Source organism: Aphelocoma coerulescens, chromosome 3 (genome assembly GCF_041296385.1).
Source record: "Aphelocoma coerulescens isolate FSJ_1873_10779 chromosome 3, UR_Acoe_1.0, whole genome shotgun sequence".
NCBI lineage: Eukaryota > Metazoa > Chordata > Aves > Passeriformes > Corvidae > Aphelocoma > Aphelocoma coerulescens.
This window is the reverse complement of record NC_091016.1, coordinates 4,969,108-4,990,968: the sequence shown is the minus strand read 5'-3', so window position 1 is coordinate 4,990,968 and position 21,861 is coordinate 4,969,108. Positions and strand designations below refer to the sequence as shown.

The following is a 21,861-nucleotide window of genomic DNA, read 5'->3' as shown; positions in this document are numbered from 1 at the left end:
CATTGGGCAAAATACACAAGTAACACTGATTTTTAATGGTTTCAGTAAAAATCTTTCACCTTGACAGCAGTATTTTCAAGTATTGCTATCCTAGTCTTCTAACACTTATCGAAAATCATCAACAAACAAGACAAACAAAAAAACCCAAATGGAGAGAAGAGCATTTAAACAAATCCCCCTCTCCTTATCCCACCCCGCCCTCCCACCCAGGATCTTGCTGACTTAATTCCAAAACTCACAATTTATTGTACAGCCAGGAGCTGGAATAAGCTTTCCCTGAGCGCTCTTTCTACCTGTTTCAAAAAGTCAGAACATGTTTCCTTGAATTCAGCCATTATTATTATTATTATTGCCATTTTCTTTGCTAATATGCAACACATTTTCTAGACAAGTTATTTCATTTTGGCAGCCCTGGATTTGTATTCTATTGCTCCAAATACAGAACTTGAAAGTGCATCTGACTTCTAAACAGTATTAATCAGGTAAGTTTCAGGGAGTAACTAGACCCAAAAGATCTACATGCACAAGCCTTTGTAATGATACATCTCCACTGAAAGATGCAGAATCAGTAATGGATCTGCTCAGAAATTTAGTAGCATAGCATCAATTAGAACTGCTTTGCATCCTAAGGTTTGGGTTTTAGAAGGGAACAAAGCACTGTCCCGTGCAGGAGGGGGTCAGGAATGGGGATGGGTATAGATTTCATATACAAGAAAAGCAAGTGGTTCACATGCAAGATGCAATGCTGCACCATCACGGCACTGAGAGCATCTTTGGAGGTCTAGTCCCTACCTGCTACCCACCTTCAGAGGAGTGGGCGTTGTGTGATGTACACAAGGAAGCCTCAGAACTGCATGAAATTTTGCTTAAACTACTCTAAGTCACAGCTACTGTCATGGACTTTAAATGCAAATCCCCAGAAGACTGACCTAAGATGTACCATTAAATACAACACAATATAAATACATGAGGAGACTTGGTTAATGCTGCTGACTGCATTCAGAATTCAGTAGTCTTGCTTTTTTCTTTTCAGTATTTCTAGCATGCCAAAAGGCATACTTGTGTCTTCCCCCATAAATAAAGTTAGTCTGATAATTTAATTTTGTAGATTTATAAAATATTATTTTCTATGCAACTTAACGCAGTAGCCTAAAAAAGCAATTAAATTTAAATTTAAGAAATAGTATATTTACAATTAAAATAAGTACAGACCTTATTGGGTTTGCATTCATTTATAGCACAAAATAATTTACAAGGCTTAAAGTAATAAATAAGTCACTGGAAAGCTTTCAGAGATGTGCATTCTCCACCTGGCAGAGTGCAGTGGAGTTTCAGGAAGCAATAACGAGTTCTGGCTAAAGTGTGTCCATGACTCCTTATGTGGGACGGCCTGGACCAAAACGGGCTTTTGACCTGGGTTAAAAACACACAAGAAACATATTTACATTGTTAATGTCGGGTTTCTTACATTATTAATGCAGTTTTTTGAGGTGTGGGGTTTTTTTGGTTTTGTTTTACAAGGTGGCAAAGAACAGGCTAAAAATCTTAGCTAAGACTTTTCCGGTTTTCCACAATTTCAGAAAAAGAAATGATGTTGGAGCTGCAGTGAACCTCCCCCCAGCATGGCTCCAAGCGTGTCATTCTCCCAGCTCTACTGGGAAGCAAAGGGAAGCTTTCACACCTCATAGAGCTTAACCTGGTGGAAGCTGATCCATAAAGAAGCATGTGTGAAATGAGGTGTGTTTTTCTTTAAACACCCACCACCCCACATCCCCAAAATCCCTGAGTTTTTCTTGCTGTTATTTTAAAATCTTACCTGGGATTCTTCTCAGCATTGCTTTGTCGTGCACTGACCTGCGCTGAGGCTTTTATCTGAGCTTCCAGTCTAGAATAAATGCCTCCTGCATACTGGAATCCAGAAAAAAATAATCAAGTTTTGATATAACTTCAATGTAATCAGTGACTTTCCATAAAAATCACTAAAAGTCAGCAGAACCTATGGCATACTTTTGTCCATTACCACAGCCCAGTACTGAGGTTTTTAACCCCATTCTATTTTCCATGAGCAGTTTTTAGAGGCAGTAAACTTTAAATATTATTTTAAGCTATAATCCTCAAAAAATCATGCTTAGAACAAAATGAAGATTGATAAAATTCATTCTTTAGCTTAAGTATTGATGTTATTTTGATTTGTGTTTAATATTTTTGCTAACCAAGGCTTACTTCAGCTCTGTAATCACTACATTTTGCCAGGACAAATCTTACTTCTTTGCTGTCTTTGGACCTGACTCGTTCAAGGTCTCCCAGTCTCATTTTTATTAAGTGCCCTGTGATCTCAGACATTCTTCTCTGATCTGCCAGAAATAAGAAAGGTTATTTAGAACAGCAGCTTTCCTTGCTACTGAATACAAGGAAGATTAGACACAGACTTTAGTGATACTGGGTCTGTAATTTTTTTCAGTTCATATAAAAATCTTTAACACCCAAGATCCTAAACCCTGATGCAGGATATAGCCTCAGCAGCCTTGGCAGATACCAGAATCAGCCTGAGGCACTACACTGAGATCAAAATCTCTGGAAATGGTTTTGAAGCTGAGGTTTTCAAAACAGCAAAATTGCACAAGAGTCTCAGGAGAAATTAAAAAAAGGCAGAACAAATTAATACAATTCTGAATATTTTTAGTCAGAGAGACTGGGAAAGAGATAGAAGTGGATGTTTCTCTGTTTATCTGCACAGACAACAAATGCCACAGGCATGCAGGAAAAAATATCTGCATACTTTTATAGTCATGAGATGACACAGCTATAATCTCTGTAGCTTATGTGCTGATATTCCAAATAGAGCACATAAATCACACAAACTCCCCAAACCCCATTGCTGTATCTGAGATTAAATTCACCCTAAAGGGGTGAAAACTAGCTATATTTTAAAGAAATTAGCTGAATCATTTTCTTTGCATAATATTAACTTTAGGAAAGCTAAACTCATGCAGGAACAGACCATCTTCTCTTTGAGCATCTTGGTTGAATCTCAGGGACCTGGAGGCGTCCCATTTGTTCTGCTGCATGCTCACACTGGAAGAGAAAGGTGCACACCCTGTTATCATAACAGCTTACAAAGAGGGAGATACTAAAATGTGTTCTCAAGGGCTTTGAAAATGACTTACATGAATGGAGATGCATCTCGGGAACTTGACTGTCGAAGAAAAAAAAAACACATTAAAAGTGTTTTAAGGTCAAGTCCAAAACTTAGAGAGAATTCCTCATTATTTAATCCAACCAGAGAGCCTGGATTCACAGCTGTGATTTTACCTTGTCAGACAGCTTCTCCTTTTTCTGAACACTGGGTGAAGAAACCACTTTCTTTGGGTGCCTGTAGGATTTCTTTAATTTCTCCTTTCTCCCTGCTAATGGAAGAAATATCTATTCATACTCTCAGATACTTGGAATTTCTCAACTACAGAGCTGCTGAAGTATTTTTTCCCCTCTGTTTCTTAACAAATAGTGTAAATTAACAGGCTGTTTTCCTTTTATTAGTGTTGCAGGCATGCTAACACACATTACTCAAATGCTTTTCTATGAGAAGTATACAGAGACTCAAGTATGTATTTAAAATGCAGAGTGGTTACACATAACAGCATAAATTTTTTACATTTAAAAATAAGTACACATACAAGCTACATTCTGGACCATAATAATTAAATGAATAGATTCTAAACAATATCAGATCAAACAACTTTAAATTTAAATGACAAAATTTTTCTTTCAAATTTGATTTTTTTTTTAACACACTGGTACAATTCCGATCCCTTTGAGTAAAGACAAAAAGAACAAAAACTGCCTCTGTGTGAATTAATCATTAGCAGGGTGAAAAGGAAAAGTTGCTTTTTGGTTTTCCATGTTCCTAAAACCATTATCACATTAAAAAAGAATAAAAATCTTTTTAGATCATAAAAAGTTTAGCTTCAATGCAGACACAATTTTAGCCACATTAACCAGTCATTCCTCTATGTAATCAAAAGAATATTCTGCAGATTTTTTTTTGCATGTAAAAGCAGTCATGTAATTGCTGCCTTTCCTTCCAACATTTATTACATGAAATTTCATTAATTTCATAGTTTCCTGCAAAATAAGTGCTTGATAACTCCAAGGACTTCTCAGACATGAATAGTTGCAGATTTCCTTGTTTGCCAGTGATTTTTGATGGCACTGAGCAATGGCGTAATTTGTACCTAACCACAGAAAAACTAGAAATAAAATTCAAGTAACACTGGTTTTTAATTTCAAAACAGCTAATGTTCAAAATCTGCTTAGAGAGGACTTCTGCTACCTCAAATCCCTATCTGGTAACTCAGAAAGGAGGACTGTAAAAACTTGCTGTACCTGGCTTCTTGCACACTTCTTCTTCATCCCCCACTTCATCCTCAGTGACCTCTGAGCCAGTGGTGTACTCCTCCTCTTCAGATAACAGTGATTGCTGTTTCTAATCAACACCAGGAGAAGCCAGAGATTAAAAGTGAGGCTGGGTTTCTATTAAATGATATATATTAAATCTCTCTTGCAGGAGCTGATATCCAACAGAGCTCCCTATCTCAGTGATGTAACAGTGAACAATTCCTAACAGCTCAGCATGGACTTATGGAAATGTTCAGGAATATGATGTTTGCATTGTTTGAATATACACATGTATCTAAATTAAGTGATAATGGGTGCCTAGTAATGAGGAATGAGGAAGCTTAACAATGAAGACATGAAGCCCCTCAGACCAGCCAACAGAGACAGATACTCAAAACCTTGGATTTTGAGTTATGTTTCTAAAAAATTATTAATAACTGATGCATGCAGTTCTAGTGTGGGCTGTTGTCACTTATAAAAACATTTAAGGGAATTTTTTGATTTCTATTAAGGCCAAAGTAGTACTTCACACTTCCTGTAAAAACCATTGCTATACTGCAACATCTGAAGTAAAACAAAAGCAAGGAAATACAACTTCTGTCTCATTAGCTAGCAAATAATAATCAAAGCTAGTTCTCTGCTAGTACAGAAGGCCAAATATTTAAAGTAATAAGTATTTTACTAACCAGCTGCAAAGTCCAGTTCTTCAGAGACAAAAACTGTAGTCACAATGAGAGAGAAAGGCATATAAGTTAACAAGCCAAAAATAATTAGAATAAAAAAGTGAGATGAATTCTAAAAATAGGAGTGGTATGCTACAGTACAGCACTCTACCCTGGTAACTCCCAGGCCTCCTCCCATCTTAAAGTCTAAATTTTGGTGGAATGACTAAACCCAAGCAGGATGCAAGCCAGTGACCAATTAAATGCAGCCAATTCATGTTTTAGTGTGCCTAAGCTTAGCATTAAAAATATTTACAGCTGATTTTTTGATGGAAAATCAGTCCAGGACAGGAGGGAAGTTATGTACCCTGTTGTTACAGAGATTAAATTTAATAGTGGGAGAACTTCTGATACTCTGATTAAAATTCTCATGGAGTCAACAGCACTGTGCTACCCTCAGTATCATTAAGTTATCAGAAGTTCCAGAACTTCAGAAACTTATCATTGCATGAACACTGTCTTTAAACCAGAGGCATTATCATATCAGTTTCCTTAAATATGCCTTAGAAAGTCTCTCTGTTGACTTGCTGTGGAAAGTAAAATCTTGCACATCTTGAAAGGGAAAAACCCCCAAACCAACCAACCTGAACCAAAACACAACCCAAGCTGCTGGTCATCTTTTGTGAACTTGCAGCAGTCATGGAGAACCTCAGATACATCAGCAGACAAAACCAAGGCAGCAATTACTTAAACATTTGCCACACGATGTATTTTACAGCTTGACTAGATCCTTAAATATCATCAATTTGAGAATGGGGTGGGGAAAGCACCAGACATAAGGAAAATTCCCTCTTATATACTGAAATATTTCCAGCAGACAAGGAAAAGGTTTGCCTTTTCACCAACCAGGTATTTTGTACCTATGTTATCCTGCAATGCCCAGCAGTGTGCTTCTTCCTCCAACAATGTATGGGGTTTATTTACTAAAACTTGTTCAACAACTTCTTCAAAGAGTCCTCATTATTAGAAAAAAGGAAGGAAAAGCATCAGCACTCACAGCATTGATTTCTCCAGTTTTGGGGCCCCACGGTGTATTTGGTTCTACAAGCACATCACATTCAAGGCCTTTGTCATCACTGAGCCCAATACCAGAATCACTTAGAGAGAAATACATAAACCAAAAATATTTTCTATTCCACAACTTCAGAATCAGTCTCAATTCACTCAACATGTATCAGTCAGCCACATAGCATTTCAATAGCAATACATTAAAATATAAAGATATGAGTGAATGCTTATGAATGACTAAATGCCTGCTTGAAAAGTAAAAGGAGAAAGTATTTGTTCTTCGCTTCCCAATTTCCAAGTAAACAACCAAAAATAAGTTACCCTTAGAAAGTCCTATGACTCATTTTGAAATGGGAGAGAACTCAAATATAACAAGCACACGTGGTTCACTGTTGAAGGCTAAGTTATTTCAGTAACACAATACAATGTTCTTACCTATTCTCATCCTTAGTGAAAGGAACAACGATAATATCTCTGTGATGCAGCAGATCATTCAAGATCTGAGTCGTTTGAGATGGCAAAGCATCCCCATCTTCACTTTGGGATGGCAAAGCATCCCCATCTTCACTTTCTGGAGGTAACTCTACCATGTGATCCCTCACTTTGCAGCCCTGCAGTACACAGAGACAGAAGATCACATGTTGGAGTTAATGGGAAGAACTAATTTCAGCAAGTATAATAACAAAAGTTCAAGTTTTGAATTACAATCCTTATTTTGGAAGAAGGTCCATTTTCCTAACACACATTTGTTCCCCCCCCACTATCTGTTATGCTCTTTTAAAAGAGAGCTGGTATTGAAGTACCTTTGGGAGGGTTGTAGGGTCAAACCGAAGAACTTTTTGGTTACAACAGGGATACACTCCTGTGCCAGTCGAGCCCAGAGCACTTGCTACACCTGGATAAAGGACTGGCTGCGAATGGTACTGGCAGTGGGAGAATTCAGTGCACAGGAAAGACTACATTAGAAAAAAGAGAGAGAGAGAGGGGGGTGAGATGACCTATGGAAGTAAAAATTTTGCACTGTAAAGAATGCATACCGAGCTTTATTACCACATATTTTCCAAACTGCTTTAATCCCTGCTTCACCCTCCAAAAGTCCCCCACCACAAGCCAAAGTGAAATGACACTAACCTGGTTACACCTTGAGCAGGTCAACCAATTGACAGTCCCCCAAAGACGCCAGTAAACATCTCGCCAGGATTTCAATTCCTCGTGAAGGCAAATTAAATACTCATGGACTTCCCAGGTTTTGTCTCTGAAAAAGCAAAGCATCAGAGTCACAACTGGGTTTCGATCCTGCTGCCAGAACCGTGAGGTGGAGAACGAGCAGAAAACACACTGGTGAAAAGCCTACAGCAGAGTTACAACCAGAAGGGTACAATGTGAGACTATGATTACTAAATTCAGAGCATGACAGAAGAGCCTTTGTTCTTTCACAACATCCTAAACTCACTCATAACCAAGAATTACAGCTGGATTCATCTCAAATGCCATATACTGCAAATTTGTAAGCTAAGATTAACATCTTCTATGTATCGGCACCACAACAGTAATTACTTAGCTAAGAAATACAGTTTCAAAACACAAGCTCATGCCCTTTTGATGAAGGTCCATACTGACAGTTCTAGTCTAAAAAATACAGGACTTTGTTTCTTCCGTGTGATCAAATAAGACACGCCTCTTCAGAACTCAAAAGAGAATATGCACCTTGCAGTGGGGTATGTTATCTTCAGAAAGAGCAGATAAAATTTCCCCCTAATTTTAAGCCCTAGCCTGAATAACTTTTGTTATATATGTGCCTAGCCTAGACTAAGAAAGCAGTACTTCCAGTCAAAAGTTAGTTCTAGGCACCATCAGAGGACCAATAAATAGAAACCTATTTTTAAATCATTAAAGATAGAATTGTATTAGCTCCTGAGCCTGAATTCATTAGCAGCCAGCATCACTTCTCAGTAAGTATATTCTGTGTAGCAAAGCATCACAAGTAGCACAAGGCAGATAATAAGAATCTGGATAATCCTCTGAGTAACTTTAAAGCCCTGCACATTTATCTGCTGGGAATTGCAGAGCAGCTACATACACTCAGCTTAAGTGAAGTAATACAATTAATGAATTTTACGTGACTAATCAGCAGTCATCTTAAATAGGTCAGGACAAGGGCACAAGATTTGGTTCTATTTAGACTGTGACACAAAACTTATCCCACACCTTGGAATAACTGGTGGGAGATGATATGGAACTGTTTGGGTTGCTCTGAACAAAATGAATCTGATGAGAAAGGTCTCCTGTCATTAATCTCCCACCATCCTCCTTGAAGGGGCCATGTGGGGAGGGAGGGAACGGCAGCTGATCATGGACTGATCTTCATTAACAGGAGAATCCAGCTGTTCACAGCCATGGATCAGACAGACAGAATTCAATTACACATTTGTGCCAAACAAATCAGGCTTACACACAGAACAGGTCCTGCAGGCTCCTCTGACAAATACTCCAGGAACAGAAAAACAACTGGCAAAGTTTATTTATAGCAGTCTTTAAGCAGGTTGAGCATTTGATTTGACAGTATAAAGTCAGTCTAGAAAATTCTCTTTAGCCTTTCTTTACTGGCATGGTGGGGTCTATCCTTCACTAACAAACCTTGCAGAAATGCAGCATTTAATTCAATCTGTCATCAACTACACACGTCTTAAAACCATCTGATGAAAGAATTAGCTGAGCATTTTCTGTTTAAAGCAGTGCAACCCAAAACAGCCCTCCCAGTAATCATGGCTGCAGTTTTCCCATTTCCATTCAGCAGCAGCACTGCTGAATGAATTTCAGTAGTACATCATCATAATCACACCCCTCTGATTTAATTTTTTTCTAGGTAATACAAGGAGTTGAGACGTTTCATACACTCTTCACATAACTATGACTTAATTTTGTAATGTGTCTGAGTATGCAGTACTTCTAAAATCACCCAAAATCATAGAGTTGAAGAAACATTTTGTGTATAAAATATATACGTATATATTCACTACCTTATATGAACATAGACAATATTCCCATGTTGGTCTATGTTGATTTTTCCGGGTACACAGGGAATTCTCCTTTCAGTTTCTTTAGTTAGCAGCTTTTTACATAAACAACACCTAGATTAAAAAAAAAAAAGAAAAGAGAAAGAAGGAAAGAAAGCACTGGAGTAAGAGCAGGACCTCTAAACACAGGGACTGTCCTTGCTATTGAAATAGCACTGAAAAAACACCATACCTGTATAATGTTGCTGCATTTCCTCTAGAATCTGGATTTACATACTCCGGATCAAACAGTCTCTCAATCTTCTTGCAGAAAAGTTTACTGTTAATGACAGCAACACAGCTCACCCATTAGAAAAAAAAATGAGAATTGCTTTATGCATAGTGAGATTAACAACTACATTCTGACAAGCAAAGTCACTCTCAGAATCTAACTTTTAATATAATTGTCCTTTAAATTATGCTGTTCATCTCATCTTTACACAGGCATGACAAAAGAGATCCTTTGATTTTTTCCCCTTTATTATACTGCTTGCCAATATAAACTGCCAGCTTCTACCAGACCTTTTACTAGTAAATATTGCTGTGAAATTGCACTTCATTCTAAAATTAAGCCTTCATCCCTACTGACTAAAGACCTCCCTTACTTTAACCTTGCTTATCTGTCAGTCTGTACTCCAATAATTGGCCCTTATCTCGACACTAAGCTGGAGTCCTGATGTATGAAAGAGCATTCCAGCACAACTATTCAGCCTCCCAGCCATCCTGAATTCTAAGTCTAAATATCTTGAGTTCACAGGATGCTGAAGCCAAACCATTCCCTACCAATTAGAAGCATGTCATCTCATAAAAGGTTTCTCACCCTAATCCTGACTCCCATGTGAGAATTCATGAATAATTCGCCCATGCCATGCTCCTAGTGGGGCCTCTCCTTTTGCTCATTTCCTATAAAAGCTCTTTCCTTTTGCTCATAATGTTAAATATCAAATTCTGGAGTCACACCATTATATTCTGCATTAAAAATACATTACATGAGAATATATATAATATATCATTTCAAACTCCACAGCCTTAGTAGTTACAAAATATTATCCCAAAGCTCAACAGCACTTCAGTAGTGTACTACAGGGCAAAAAAAGTTACCTCTTAAATTTGTCTCTTTTGTCCTTCAGCTCTTCCACTTCATTGTGCCTGAAGAGATCAGCAATGTGTGTAACAAGATTAGCGTTGATACAGTTCATGTTACACGGCGTGGCTACAATAGCATTCATATTTTTGTGACAATAATGAATACATTTTTCTACCTAGGAAAAACAGAAATATGAATGTTAAGGAATTCTAGACAAAAAACCCTCATACTAATCACTTCAAGATTTTTTTTTTTTAAAGTGTGGTGATTTGGAAAACTATTTCAGTTTGACTTAAAAATAAAAAGCAAGCCTCAGATTTGCCTAAAGGGGACACTGAGTTAACATGACTTAGTTTATGTTCTCCTCCAAAAATTTCAGTAACCTCCCAATTGTTAAAATAGAACCACAAAACACATGGATCTCAACTTCAACAGCTGTGCTTTGCTGTGGGTCACCCCAATGACAGAACTTTTGACAAACATTTTAACAAAGTCAGCAGATACTCCCTATACAGAACTGGAAAATCAGATCCTAAATTGCAGAAGTGTCATTCATGTAAAAAGGATATAAAACAAGCACTCCAGATCACACCATCACATTTAGAAGTAACTTACTCTAAGTTATATTGCAGTGAGATTCTGTAAATATTTGATTACTGCACTGAATAGGAAAGGTGGTAAAAATCTCAAAGTGTTCTCATTGCAGCACCTGTTTACATAACAGCCAAAGCACAACAAACAAGCTGTTAAGACACCTGGTAATTAACTGTGCCCTCAAGCCAGAAAATCAGTCTTTCTTAATACTTACTAATGAATCCATCTTCAAAAACTCAGAAGAAATAAGGATTGATATGACATTTGATGGTTCTAAAAGGAAACAGAAAAAAGGTGGGGCTTTTTACATGATTTTTTTTGTAATTTCGTATCACATCCCTCCCTCTTCATATTTAACATCTGTGTTAGTGATTATTTTAGCAATCAACCTGTCATTCCATCTTCTAGTATCCAGAACCTTTTAACCACCTTAAGAAGCAAACTTTCGGTTTACTATTTCAGTGCTCAGAGTACAACTATAACAATCTGTACTTTATTAGAATTGGAGGAGGAGGCTTCATAGGGATACAATGACCAAACAATTACACAAGATTAACTTCTATCTGTAGCCACCACACTCAGCTGAGATTTTTCTCAACATAACCTTTGCATTGCAAGTTACAAACAAACCAAGAGAAGAAAGTTCTATCTTTTTAAATGGTAGCAAAGGCTCATTTAAAAATTTAAAACTCGCCTCAAAATCCATAAAAGCAAAGGCTCTTCTATCATTGTATTGGATTGCATTGAAATTGCAGAAAACATTGCAATTGTACCAACAGGGAGCAGAGGAGAAACAAACAAACCAATCATCAGCATTTTAAATCTACCACCCTGTCCTTGGTCAGAAGAGGTCTGAAGACTCTTAATTAAAAACATCACATCCCAAAATATATTAGGGTTTTTTTATTGCTTCAACTTTCAACATGTTTCCTGAAAGCTGTAAGTGCTGGCAAAGCAGACATCTGCTGAAGTGACCACAAGACCTCTGTTGCAACACTTTTCTAACAGATGACAACAGTCAGAAACAAACCAACTGGGGCTGGACTGCATCAAACCCATTCATCTTCAATTAGTACAGAACATAACGAACCTACAAGAAATTATCTACTTTTACCTAAAGTGGGCATTTCATTAGCCTCAGACTCCTTAGAGTTCCTTTTGACATATCTTATCAGCCAGTCAAAGATGTGAACATCACAGTGCACGGAAATGTCCACCTCCTCCCAGCGCTGGGCATCCACTGACAGGTACTCAGCAAAATATTTCATCTCTGAAATCAAAAGGTCTCGAGGACACACAAAATCTTCTTTGAGGTTTTTGGCTTCGTCACACACATGGATCACCATATTTGGCCTCAAAAGAAAAAAAGCCACGAAGCAAATTAGGAGCCTAAGCCAATTAGGACACTCATGTCCAACTCTGGATCATGCATTGCAACACTGATGTCACCAACAGGGTTTCATTGACAAAGGGAAAACAAAGTGCAGTTATTAACTATTAATAGAAACTATTGTCAGATAGGTGAAGAAGACAGATGCATATCTCCTACAGATAATGACAGTGATTTAATTGAGGGAGCAGAAATAGAAAATTTCTAGCTCCATTCCACAATTTTGTCACCTCTGTTATAAGATGCAACCTGAATTATATGGAGAACTTATTGTTCTCCCTTCTTAATTTTCTTAAAAGAGTAACCAGATATAGATGCCTAAGTTACGGAAGCACCAGGGACAATAACAGCAATTTTCATCTGTGGATATTAAGATTGGTTTACTGTACATTAAAATGTCTATTTCTTAAGAAAAGCTCAAAGCTAGAATCAGTAAATGCCATCTTTACAGAGAGATGCTTAGGTTTCAAACAAACATGATTTTATGTGTACTTACACAGTAAGAAAAACAGGGATGTGATGGAATGAAAGTGACCTGGATGGCTATTTGAATTCATGGGGAAATTCTTCATTTACAGCTTTCTTTTCCTGCTTTTATACAGGACAAATCTGTGCTCACAGAATATTTTTTTAAGTGTAATTGAGCATCAATCTTGTTTCATTCCTTTTTAAAATCAGGTATGTTTCCCATGCTCCAGCTGTGATCAATCACCCAGAGGAACACTATGCACAGATTTCTATCTTACTGCACACAACACATTCTCAAACCAACTCCTTGTATTTCTGTAGCAACGGAAGGTTTCCAGATTTTTTACAGCATTTATTAGGATGTTTCCAGCTATTTTCTTTCTGGTAGTAGAAAAGTACGAGCAATTTAGACATCTTCCTGTCAGTTCTACAAGCCCCTAGATAACAAACACACAAAGCTTTTCTTACCCCTGGGTTTCGTCAGTGCTTTCTCCACTGCTATGTACAGGACCTTTCTCAGATTCTGAAGAACAACTCCTTGTGGAGGCTGCACTGGGCCTTCCTTCAATGTAAGGAAAAAAGGCTGCATTAGAACAAAAATTCCTGAACTTTTGCTCTTCAGCATCCTGGAAATGCAACTGAAATACGACTGTTATGGTGGAGTAATGGCACACAGCTAGGAACAAATCTGTTTCCATAAGGGCTACTAAACAATCCAGATTCCTGCTCTGAGTGCCATACACTGGGAACCCACAGCAGCAGCATTGCTAGGTTGCCCAGACACTTGGCTACAAATCCAGATCACTCCCAGCTCAACACAGAGCTTAAGACTCACAGCCTTCAGCACTTCCTTCTGGGAATGCGACCCATCCCTTTAGCTCTTGTCTGCTTTGTGGGATGTGGCTCCTAAGACCCTGCCACATCAAAGCTTCTGCCAGGCCATCACTTGAGACCTATCCCACTCCTTACCCATCATGTGCCAGCTTTGGAAATCAGCAGCTTCCAAAAAGAAGTGCAGAAGACTCTCAGAATGTGTTTGTTTCTGCCAAATTTCTCACACACGGGGCTTAAACCTGCTGATCATGTGAAACAATGTTCAAAGAGAGCAGACCATGAAATTTGCCTGGTCCTAGAGCTACATCATGGAGGTTATTCCCAGAATAAAGGACAGATGCACTTCAAATGGCTGATCTTCACAAAGGCACTACAAGCAGTGGAAAGTGGACACAACAACCTTGTGAGGTCACCACATCCACTGAGTTCTGGATCAAGGATTAAAACAATGAATCTCTTTTCCAACTGTGAATGGATTACTGCAATCTGAAACTTCAATGATCTCGCTTAAAAGTCAGAAAGATCATTGTCTTTTTTAAACAATGGAAGGGCACATAATCTGTCTGCCACTGAAAATGCATAAGGTGGTGATTTTCCATGATTACGCCATTCTCTCAGATTTCAAGAGTTCAGAAGCATCTTGCATAATGTAAGAGGCTGTACTCTTCTGAAGAAGATTAAGACAGACCTCTTATGGCTAAACAACTACAGCAGACTGACAACAAAAATGATATGGCTCAGAACACAGCAGTTACGCCCCTCAGGAAAGCAAAATTACTGCACTGGAGGCAGAAGAAACAAAACTCTCCGAAGGTGCAGCCTAAGGCCTTGCACAGTTAAGCCTCAGCAAGGCCTTACCAGAGGGAGCACACTTAAGAGAAGGGGAAGATTCACTCAACAGATTCACTCCCAGAAAAACCTTGGAAAGGGCTGGTGAAGCCACAGCTTTCTGGGCAGCCATCCCACTGCAGGCAGATGAGGTGGGAGCCCTGGGTTAGGAAACAAAGGTGCGAGTTTTAAAAGACGGGACTGTGGAAATACATGGTATGAAACAGTTCTGTCTGCAAATATTAACAAGTTCCTTGTGAACACAGTGAATTATTGAAGGCAATAATGCTGACAAGAATATGCAACACAACCAAATTAATGGGGACATCTGAACTTCACCATACGTTTCTTCATATCTTTTTTTCCTCCCCCCCAAAGCTTACAGATTGATTAACTTTTGAAACCTTATAATAAAGACCTTGGGTAAAAGGCTACCCTATGTGCTTCTTTACTGCCATGAAATGCAATCAGAGGGACTTACCAGCAGTTTGCCTTATAATTAGCAAGTATTAAATGAGCTTTTATAACTCAGCCAAAACCAGAATGCAGCTCAGAATGAGTATGGTCTGATTTGCTTTTTCTTGCTGTTACTCATGACTACAAACAAATGCAAACAGGCCCAAAATTATTGATCCTAACAATAAGCTAACGTGACTAAATCCACTAGGAAGCAATTAATTAAACAAAAAACATTCACATATAGAATTTTCTCAAATCCCCAATTCTAAAATATAGGAGTACCTCACAAGTACTAAGAAGGTGAGCTCACCCAAGCCTGTGAGAAAAAGAGACCAATTACCCTAATTTCATATCAACAAATTACACATAAACAGGGCAAGTGATTTATCCAAAGCTGCAAAGAGAACAGAGAATAATCTCAGGCTAGGATCTTGTCACAGGAAACATTACACTGCCAGACTTAAGTGCATTAATAGTCATTACATGTTAGAAAGAAAACATGCACTAACTGTCTCAGGAGTTCTAGAAGCAGAGTCAGCTCGTTAACTGCCTCCTGGGAAGCTACTAATCCTGTAAACCAGCATTTGGGTGCCAGCAGCATTTATCCCACATCATGCATGCAACTACATAATTGAAAGCTGATGGGAAGCACTTTCAGTCTTGACACTCCATATACAGTTTTCCAATAGCATTCCTTGATTAGAGTTATTAAAAACACTTTATCCAAAGTTCAAACAGCTGTTTTTCTGCTGCAAAGAGGATAGTGAAAGCTGCAGTGAAGGACACTTTAAAAGAACACGTTGTTTAAACATTTCACTGACATCTTAATTTTTCACATAGAAATTATTTAATAATCACTGAAGCAAATTTCTCATGCAATGCCTTTACCAAGTCCTATAGTCACTGGAACATCTCTGTTTACACTGAAAATCAGAGATTAACACTCACACATTTAATTACAACTTCTGACAGAAGTTGTACTTAAGGAATTGTTAACAATATTTAATTGTGCTGTGATTGAATTTACAACTATTGGGTTTGGTCCTCTTCTGCCCACATAATTACCGGGACATAATTGACTAAGACACATTTTATATCAAGACAAGACTGTCTTGAAGCAAAACTTAGCTACATTTTGCTCCAACTCCTCTGTACCCATCCTTGTCAAACACAGGGCTTCTATCTGGGAGAGGAAGGCTTGCCCTTGAGGGATCACCTCCTCAGCTTCCTGCAGCTCTTCTTCACAATACTCTCCAGTTATTTTAATAATGCTGCTTAATGTGACTTCAGATGGCTGTAGGGTTAACAGCACACCACCAAAACTCCTAAACAGAGGATTCAGCAGAAGGATTTATGCCTCTTGGAAGGACAAGTTATCAAAAATACCCAAGCAAACATTGATTCTTAAACTAAACTAATAGCAAGTGCCTTGTTGTATGCATGATATTTATACTAAACTTCCCCAAGATGAATGACTACTATTCCTGAGTGGACTTAACCACTCGGGACAGAAGCATGCACATACTGATTATCAAAGCCAATATATTTCAGAATGACTAAAAACATACCAGTTATAGTAATGGAATCCTGCCCAATAGCAGGCTCCTGAAACTCTGTCTGTGTATCGAGCAAGGAGGATTTGATGTACGTAGCTAAAGTTTCCACAGGACTCCCACCAGCAGCCATCAGGGGATTATACTGGTTGTCAACAGGTGAACTTCCACTGCTTTTTAGTTCATCAAACCTTTTTGCACACTGTCACAAGATTAAATGATAGGACAATGAAGCAGTAGCTTTCAGCACATTTTTAATAATTATGATTTGAGATGGATATTGCACATCTTTTGCACATGAACAGTTACTGATATCAAACTTACAAGGCTTCCTATTTAGTTAGTGCTATCAGGACTATAAAAACACAGTAAAATAATAGCTACCACAATTAAATACAGAAAGAGAAAAAAATAGATAGAACCTGTTTCAACTTTCATTTCCTTAAACCCCATGATTTTAAGCCTCATTTTCAACAGGGAAAGTTGTGGGGAGAATTTGAGTTCTCATTTTGTAACTAGCTCTTTTACCCTAAATATGGTCAAATGTTATTAAGAGTGGCTATAGAAATTGGTTCACAGTTATTATTCTTTTACTTTATGACTTCCATTCCAATTTGGACAAAAGGGACTGGTGCTTCCCATTGCAGTTCTATAAACTTCCCATTCCCTGTTTTTGATGAACTAGAAAGTCTTTCCATTCTGTAAATTTGTACCAACAGTCATAATTATAGGTTTGGTTCAGCCAAGTCCTACGCAGAGGGAACTTGCACATAAAATCTACTTAATTCTACAGGTGATCCTCCCGTGACACAGGTATTGGGTTCCATTAGCAGCTGGTTTTATTTATTTGTTTGTTTAGGGTTGAACTAACAGACATTGCTCCATGCCAGTGTCCCTTTGGGCCAGGGGTACAGAGGGACATCCTTCTGATATTCACAGTCTTTCCAATTTGGGATGCCAGCCTACTACATACAAGAGATAAATAAAGGGATATCTGTGCTTTTATGTAACTGCCTTAAACAAGGACTCCACATATTTGAGACGTTTAGTTCTTTAAAACAGAGTAATCAGACGTGTACTAATCAATCACATTCATTAATATGAGGAGAGAGCTCACTGATATTGTTATTTTATTTGCTTAATGGGCACAGTGCTGTCTGCACTTTGAAAGGTGAACAGTAGAGATGTCCCCAAGCACTTGAAAGGCAGTAACATTCCACAGAAGCTTCTACACCCAATCCTTCATTTTTATGTTCTAAATACAAGGTTACAGCAACGCCCAATAGCACTGCTACAAATGTGAGCTGACACACTTGATTAGGTTTGCAAGAGAATCAAGACCACTGGCTTGTTTTCTTTCAGCTTTGCTGATTCACAAGGGCAAAAGACATTTTCTTTTCTTGGCTTACACCCTCTCAGAAATGGAAAAAGTCAAAATTATTATTTTAAAAAAAAAAAAAAAAGGCATTTCACCAGGAAATCCAGCAATCCAAGAAGAGAAGTATACAGAGGTTCTTCCAACTCTATTCCAACCAAAGAAAGAAAAATCCACATCTTGGAGGATCAAAAAAGAAACAACTGCACTCTTCACCTAATAGAGACCTGTAAATCCTCCTTGTTTAGCATTGTAAGAACAAACATAGAGAGTTATTAGGTTCCCTATAAGGATACTACAACCTACATGAGGTTAGTGGGTACTGGCATCCTTTCCACCCAAGTCTTAGCTATGGAGTTTGGAATATAGTAGCACAGCTCCCTTTTTTTATTACACTTTTTAATTTTTCCTTTCCAGTAATTTTCATCCTTATTCTGTATAAGTTCTAATGAAATAAAATGTCTTAATTTCAATACTCAGGTTCTGTAGAAACAAAACAAAACCCCCCACCTCTTTTCAATCTATTGCTCATTTAACATTTTCAATTAGGTGTAAATTACTTTAGAAAAAAAACCCTTAACTTCCATTTCCCTCCCTCCCCTGAGAAATGTTTTCTTCTCCATAAAACAGTGCTTAAAGCATAGAAAATCTTTTATTAGTAAACTCACTTCTTTGGATGTATATCCTGGCACCAGCCTTGCCACACTGTCCCAGTCGATAGGCTGAGGAACACCAATTAGGGAACACAGGATCATATCCAAAACCATTTGGTTGTTGTCATAGGGAAAGTTATTGTTTTCTGAGAATCCACGACTCATCTTTGGCTACTTAAGCCTAGAAGAGAAAGAGTTTTTAGCAAGTCTCACTGCATGGTTTGCTAAAGCTTGATCTACTTTACCTGCAGCACTCCATAAATTATGGGGGAAGCGTTTACCACAGCATTAAAGTCAAGTACTGAGGCTGCTTTGACAAAATTTACATATTCTCAAAACCCTGAGGGAGAAGCAGATGCACAAAACACACCAAACCCGACCGAAGAGCAGCAGGTATTATCCACCATTCCCCTGAGGTGCCTCTTTCCAGAGGGGAAATCACACCTCTGAGTGATCTAACACAACAGAAGGGCTTCCCACAATCTCAGAATAAACAGCCTAAGTTACAGAGGACCATGTTAATGTAAATTTACTCACATTCAAACACAGTTATGTGTTCCCACAAACCTTCTACTCTCAGCTTTGCTCTCTCTTGCTCTCCCCCTCTGTCCAGCACACCTGATTGCCATTATTCAGAAGCCAAACCAGGATACCTATTTAAGGGCCATCAATATTTCGGAGCCAGGAAACAACACCTGAATCTCGTTCAACTCTCATCCCAAACACCTGACATTCCTAACTCCTTATTAACCAGGATAAGGCGTTCCAAAAACCTCTTATTCCTCAGCTTCAAGCTGAACACGAGAACAATGCATATGAGGACAGCAGTAAACACCTTAAAAAAACAGGATTATATTTAGTTTTGGGTTTTTTTCTTTTTCCAAATGGATTTTATACACAGCACCAGGGAACAGAGTAAAAGTTCAAAGTACTGTTTTAGCATATGCTGGGAAAGAACTGCAGGCATTAATCAAGAGTTTCATGCTCAAGTAACACACAGCCAAAAAGCTCAGGAGGGACCCACACTTGGAAAGCAACTTGGACCTTAACTGAAGTACCTTAAACACATCCCATAAAAAACAGAATTTAAAAGCCACACACAAATTTTTGACTTATAATGCAAGAATGACATAGAATTTGAGAGAAAATACACCCAGATAACACCTGGTAACTTGTTACTAAAATCACATTATACGTAGATGTTTCTTTTGCACCACCCTCTTTCTAAAATAAAAGATGCTTAAAATACACAAAATCTCCCTGATTTTTTCTCTCTCCAGAAGCTGTTCCAGCTCTTTTTTCTGCTTGTTTTGCTGGTAGAAACAGAAATCACCGCAGCAGGTAACTGTAAGCTTTCATTCTCTCAAAAGAGCAGCTGAATTAAATCAGGAGAAAGCCCAGAACCCACCGAGAAAATTCTTTGGTTTCCCACAGTCATGAGATTTAAAAAGAAAAAGAGCCACAAAGCAGAAGACAAGTCCTATAGAAATTTTCACACCCTTTTAGCAATTCTATCTAAACGAAATCTGCTGTAAAATATGCCAGATAGCCAATTCTAAAGGAGAAAGGTCCTCGCAGATTATACGAGTCCAAAATTTCCGAGTAAAATAGATGCCACTATCAGGTAAAAGTGGATCAGTCCCTGAAGTCACTGTGTCCTTATCCCTCACCCCGAGAGCACTTTCAAGCAGTGTTACTGTGGTGATTCTGTGGTGGAGACTTCTCTCTGTCAGCGTGCAGACAGATGTCGGTACCAATTACATTTCAGCCCCTGAACATCCCCCATTTCTGCTGTTAGGAGGAGAAATAACCGGGCCAGAACAGGTCAGCACCAGGGGCAAACCTCAATGGTTATGAAATACAGAGCTGACTTCTTGTGCTAGTTCATACACATGTAGCAGCTGGTTTAAAAATATGTTTGGATGAGATAAGTAAATGATGGAGTATTATAATCCCCTGGTCTCACACCATAAAATAGGCTTAATGCAAGTAAAATTGCCAGCAACGTCAATATTCCATAATCACCATTTTGAGGGCTAGTGCTGTGGAATGATTACACTGGGAAATCAAAGAAAGGAAGGAAGAAAGAAGGAAAACCAATTTTTTTTTTTGCAACATCTCTGAGTCTGTAATTTACAGGGAAAAATTCTGGGTGCTTCGCTGGTAACAAGTTTACTACACATCAACTCTGTGGACCATGAAGCAGCCCGAGCATGAAGGGATGACAGGTGCTCTAAAGCATGATGACAGGTTCAGAGAGAATCAAGTCTTTGTCTCTCATACATGTTTCTTTATTTGCTTATCCTGCACATTAAAATACAGTTCTGTATGTGCTTATTACTGCAAGGACAAATGAAGGAACAGACTTAATCACAGGCATACAGAAGTTAAGTGTTTTTATTTCTATTCTGGAAAGAGCATGGGACTCCTCTTTGCAGCTTTATACAGGACATTCAATATTTGCTTTTTTGTCCTTTAGGAAACGCTGTTGGAAATACAGACACATGCAAGATTCTGTCTCATGAAAGAGCTCTCTAAAAGCAGCAACATAAAGCCTGTAATAAATCATATTCTTAAGATAAAAAACAACTTCTACAGATTCTCACTGCTCTGTTATTGCAAGGAAAGCTCAGGTTAACCCTTTCCTCAACTATGAAAATTGGAGAAGAAAAAAGTTTCCAAATCATCTAACTCTGACCAACTCATTTGAGATGCACAGCATAGAAAGATACATGAGAACAGAAATTTCTATTAATACTCAGAATTCCAAATTAAGTAGTGCAAAGGATTCCTAAGAGTTAAATTCATCATGGAATCACACAATCTGATTCTACTTTTTTATTATTTAAAGCAAATAATTAATGTAGAAATGAAGAATAACTACCCCTTGCGGGAGCACAGCCTGAGGTAAGGTGAAGATGGTGGGATGGGCACAAGGTTTCCATCCACAGCCCTGAAACGCAAGGAAGTGATGGTGCAGAATGAGGCGGGGGAGAGGAACAACAGCAACTTTGTAGCTTGCCCACGTACCAGCCAACATTAAAAATTACAACGCGTTTAAATTAAAAAAATAAAAACCGGTCTCAGACACCCTTCAAGTGCAGCAGCGTCCTCGTGTGACGCCCTCAGAGCGGGGACCCCGACGGCCCCCCCGGGCGCTCTCCGCCGGGACCCCTCCCGGGCGCGCTCCTGGGTTTACCTGGCGGTTCCCAGGCGCGGGGTCAGCGGGACGGGACGGGACAGGACAGGCAGCGGCTCCTCCTCGGGGCGTGCCGGGGTAGCAGCGGGACGGGGACTCGACTCCAGCGAGGGACGAGCGAGACCCGCGAACGCCCCGTCCGCAGCCGCCGCGCCGCGCCCTCATCTGCCGGCACCGCCCGGCCCCCCTCACGGGGAGGGGCGGCAGCGCCGTGAGGGGGGCGGTCCCCGCCAATGGGCG

The 21,861-nt window shown here is 38.9% G+C and overlaps 1 protein-coding gene across 6 annotated transcripts; it reads right to left on the bottom strand.

Moving 5' to 3' along the window:
• Positions 1–211: 211 nt before the first annotated feature.
• Positions 212–21,753, bottom strand: SANBR (SANT and BTB domain regulator of CSR). Of its 6 annotated transcripts, none has more exons than XM_069008922.1 (21): positions 21,622–21,753; positions 18,438–18,603; positions 16,410–16,596; positions 13,189–13,282; positions 11,977–12,215; positions 11,077–11,135; positions 10,283–10,443; positions 9,375–9,482; positions 9,146–9,256; positions 7,257–7,380; positions 6,929–7,081; positions 6,561–6,736; positions 6,115–6,214; positions 5,082–5,114; positions 4,384–4,483; positions 3,313–3,407; positions 3,168–3,196; positions 3,002–3,075; positions 2,266–2,354; positions 1,817–1,908; positions 212–1,413 (listed from the first exon to the last, which is right to left on the bottom strand). In XM_069008922.1, the coding sequence occupies exons 2-21, from the start codon at positions 18,585–18,587 to the stop codon at positions 1,377–1,379; spliced, it is 2,211 nt and encodes a 736-aa protein (XP_068865023.1). In that variant the 5' UTR covers positions 18,588–18,603; positions 21,622–21,753; the 3' UTR covers positions 212–1,376. The 6 variants fall into 6 exon arrangements, with proteins under 6 accessions (XP_068865023.1, XP_068865020.1, XP_068865026.1 ...); XM_069008919.1 differs by lacking the exon at positions 21,622–21,753 and adding an exon at positions 18,960–19,045; XM_069008925.1 differs by lacking the exon at positions 21,622–21,753 and adding an exon at positions 18,960–19,045 and having other exon boundaries at positions 9,375–9,461.
• Between the last annotated feature and the right edge of the window lie 108 nt (positions 21,754–21,861).

Excerpts from the sequence above, each read along its gene's own strand:
- SANBR (XM_069008922.1), bottom strand. The coding sequence starts at position 18,587 with ATGAGTCGTGGATTCTCAGAAAACAATAACTTTCCCTATGACAACAAC. Across the intron at positions 16,597-18,437 it reads CAGGATATACATCCAAAGAA|TGTGCAAAAAGGTTTGATGA; the intron begins GTGAGTTTACTA and ends ATCTTGTGACAG. Across the intron at positions 1,414-1,816 it reads AATGCTGAGAAGAATCCCAG|GTCAAAAGCCCGTTTTGGTC; the intron begins GTAAGATTTTAA and ends TTTTTAACCCAG.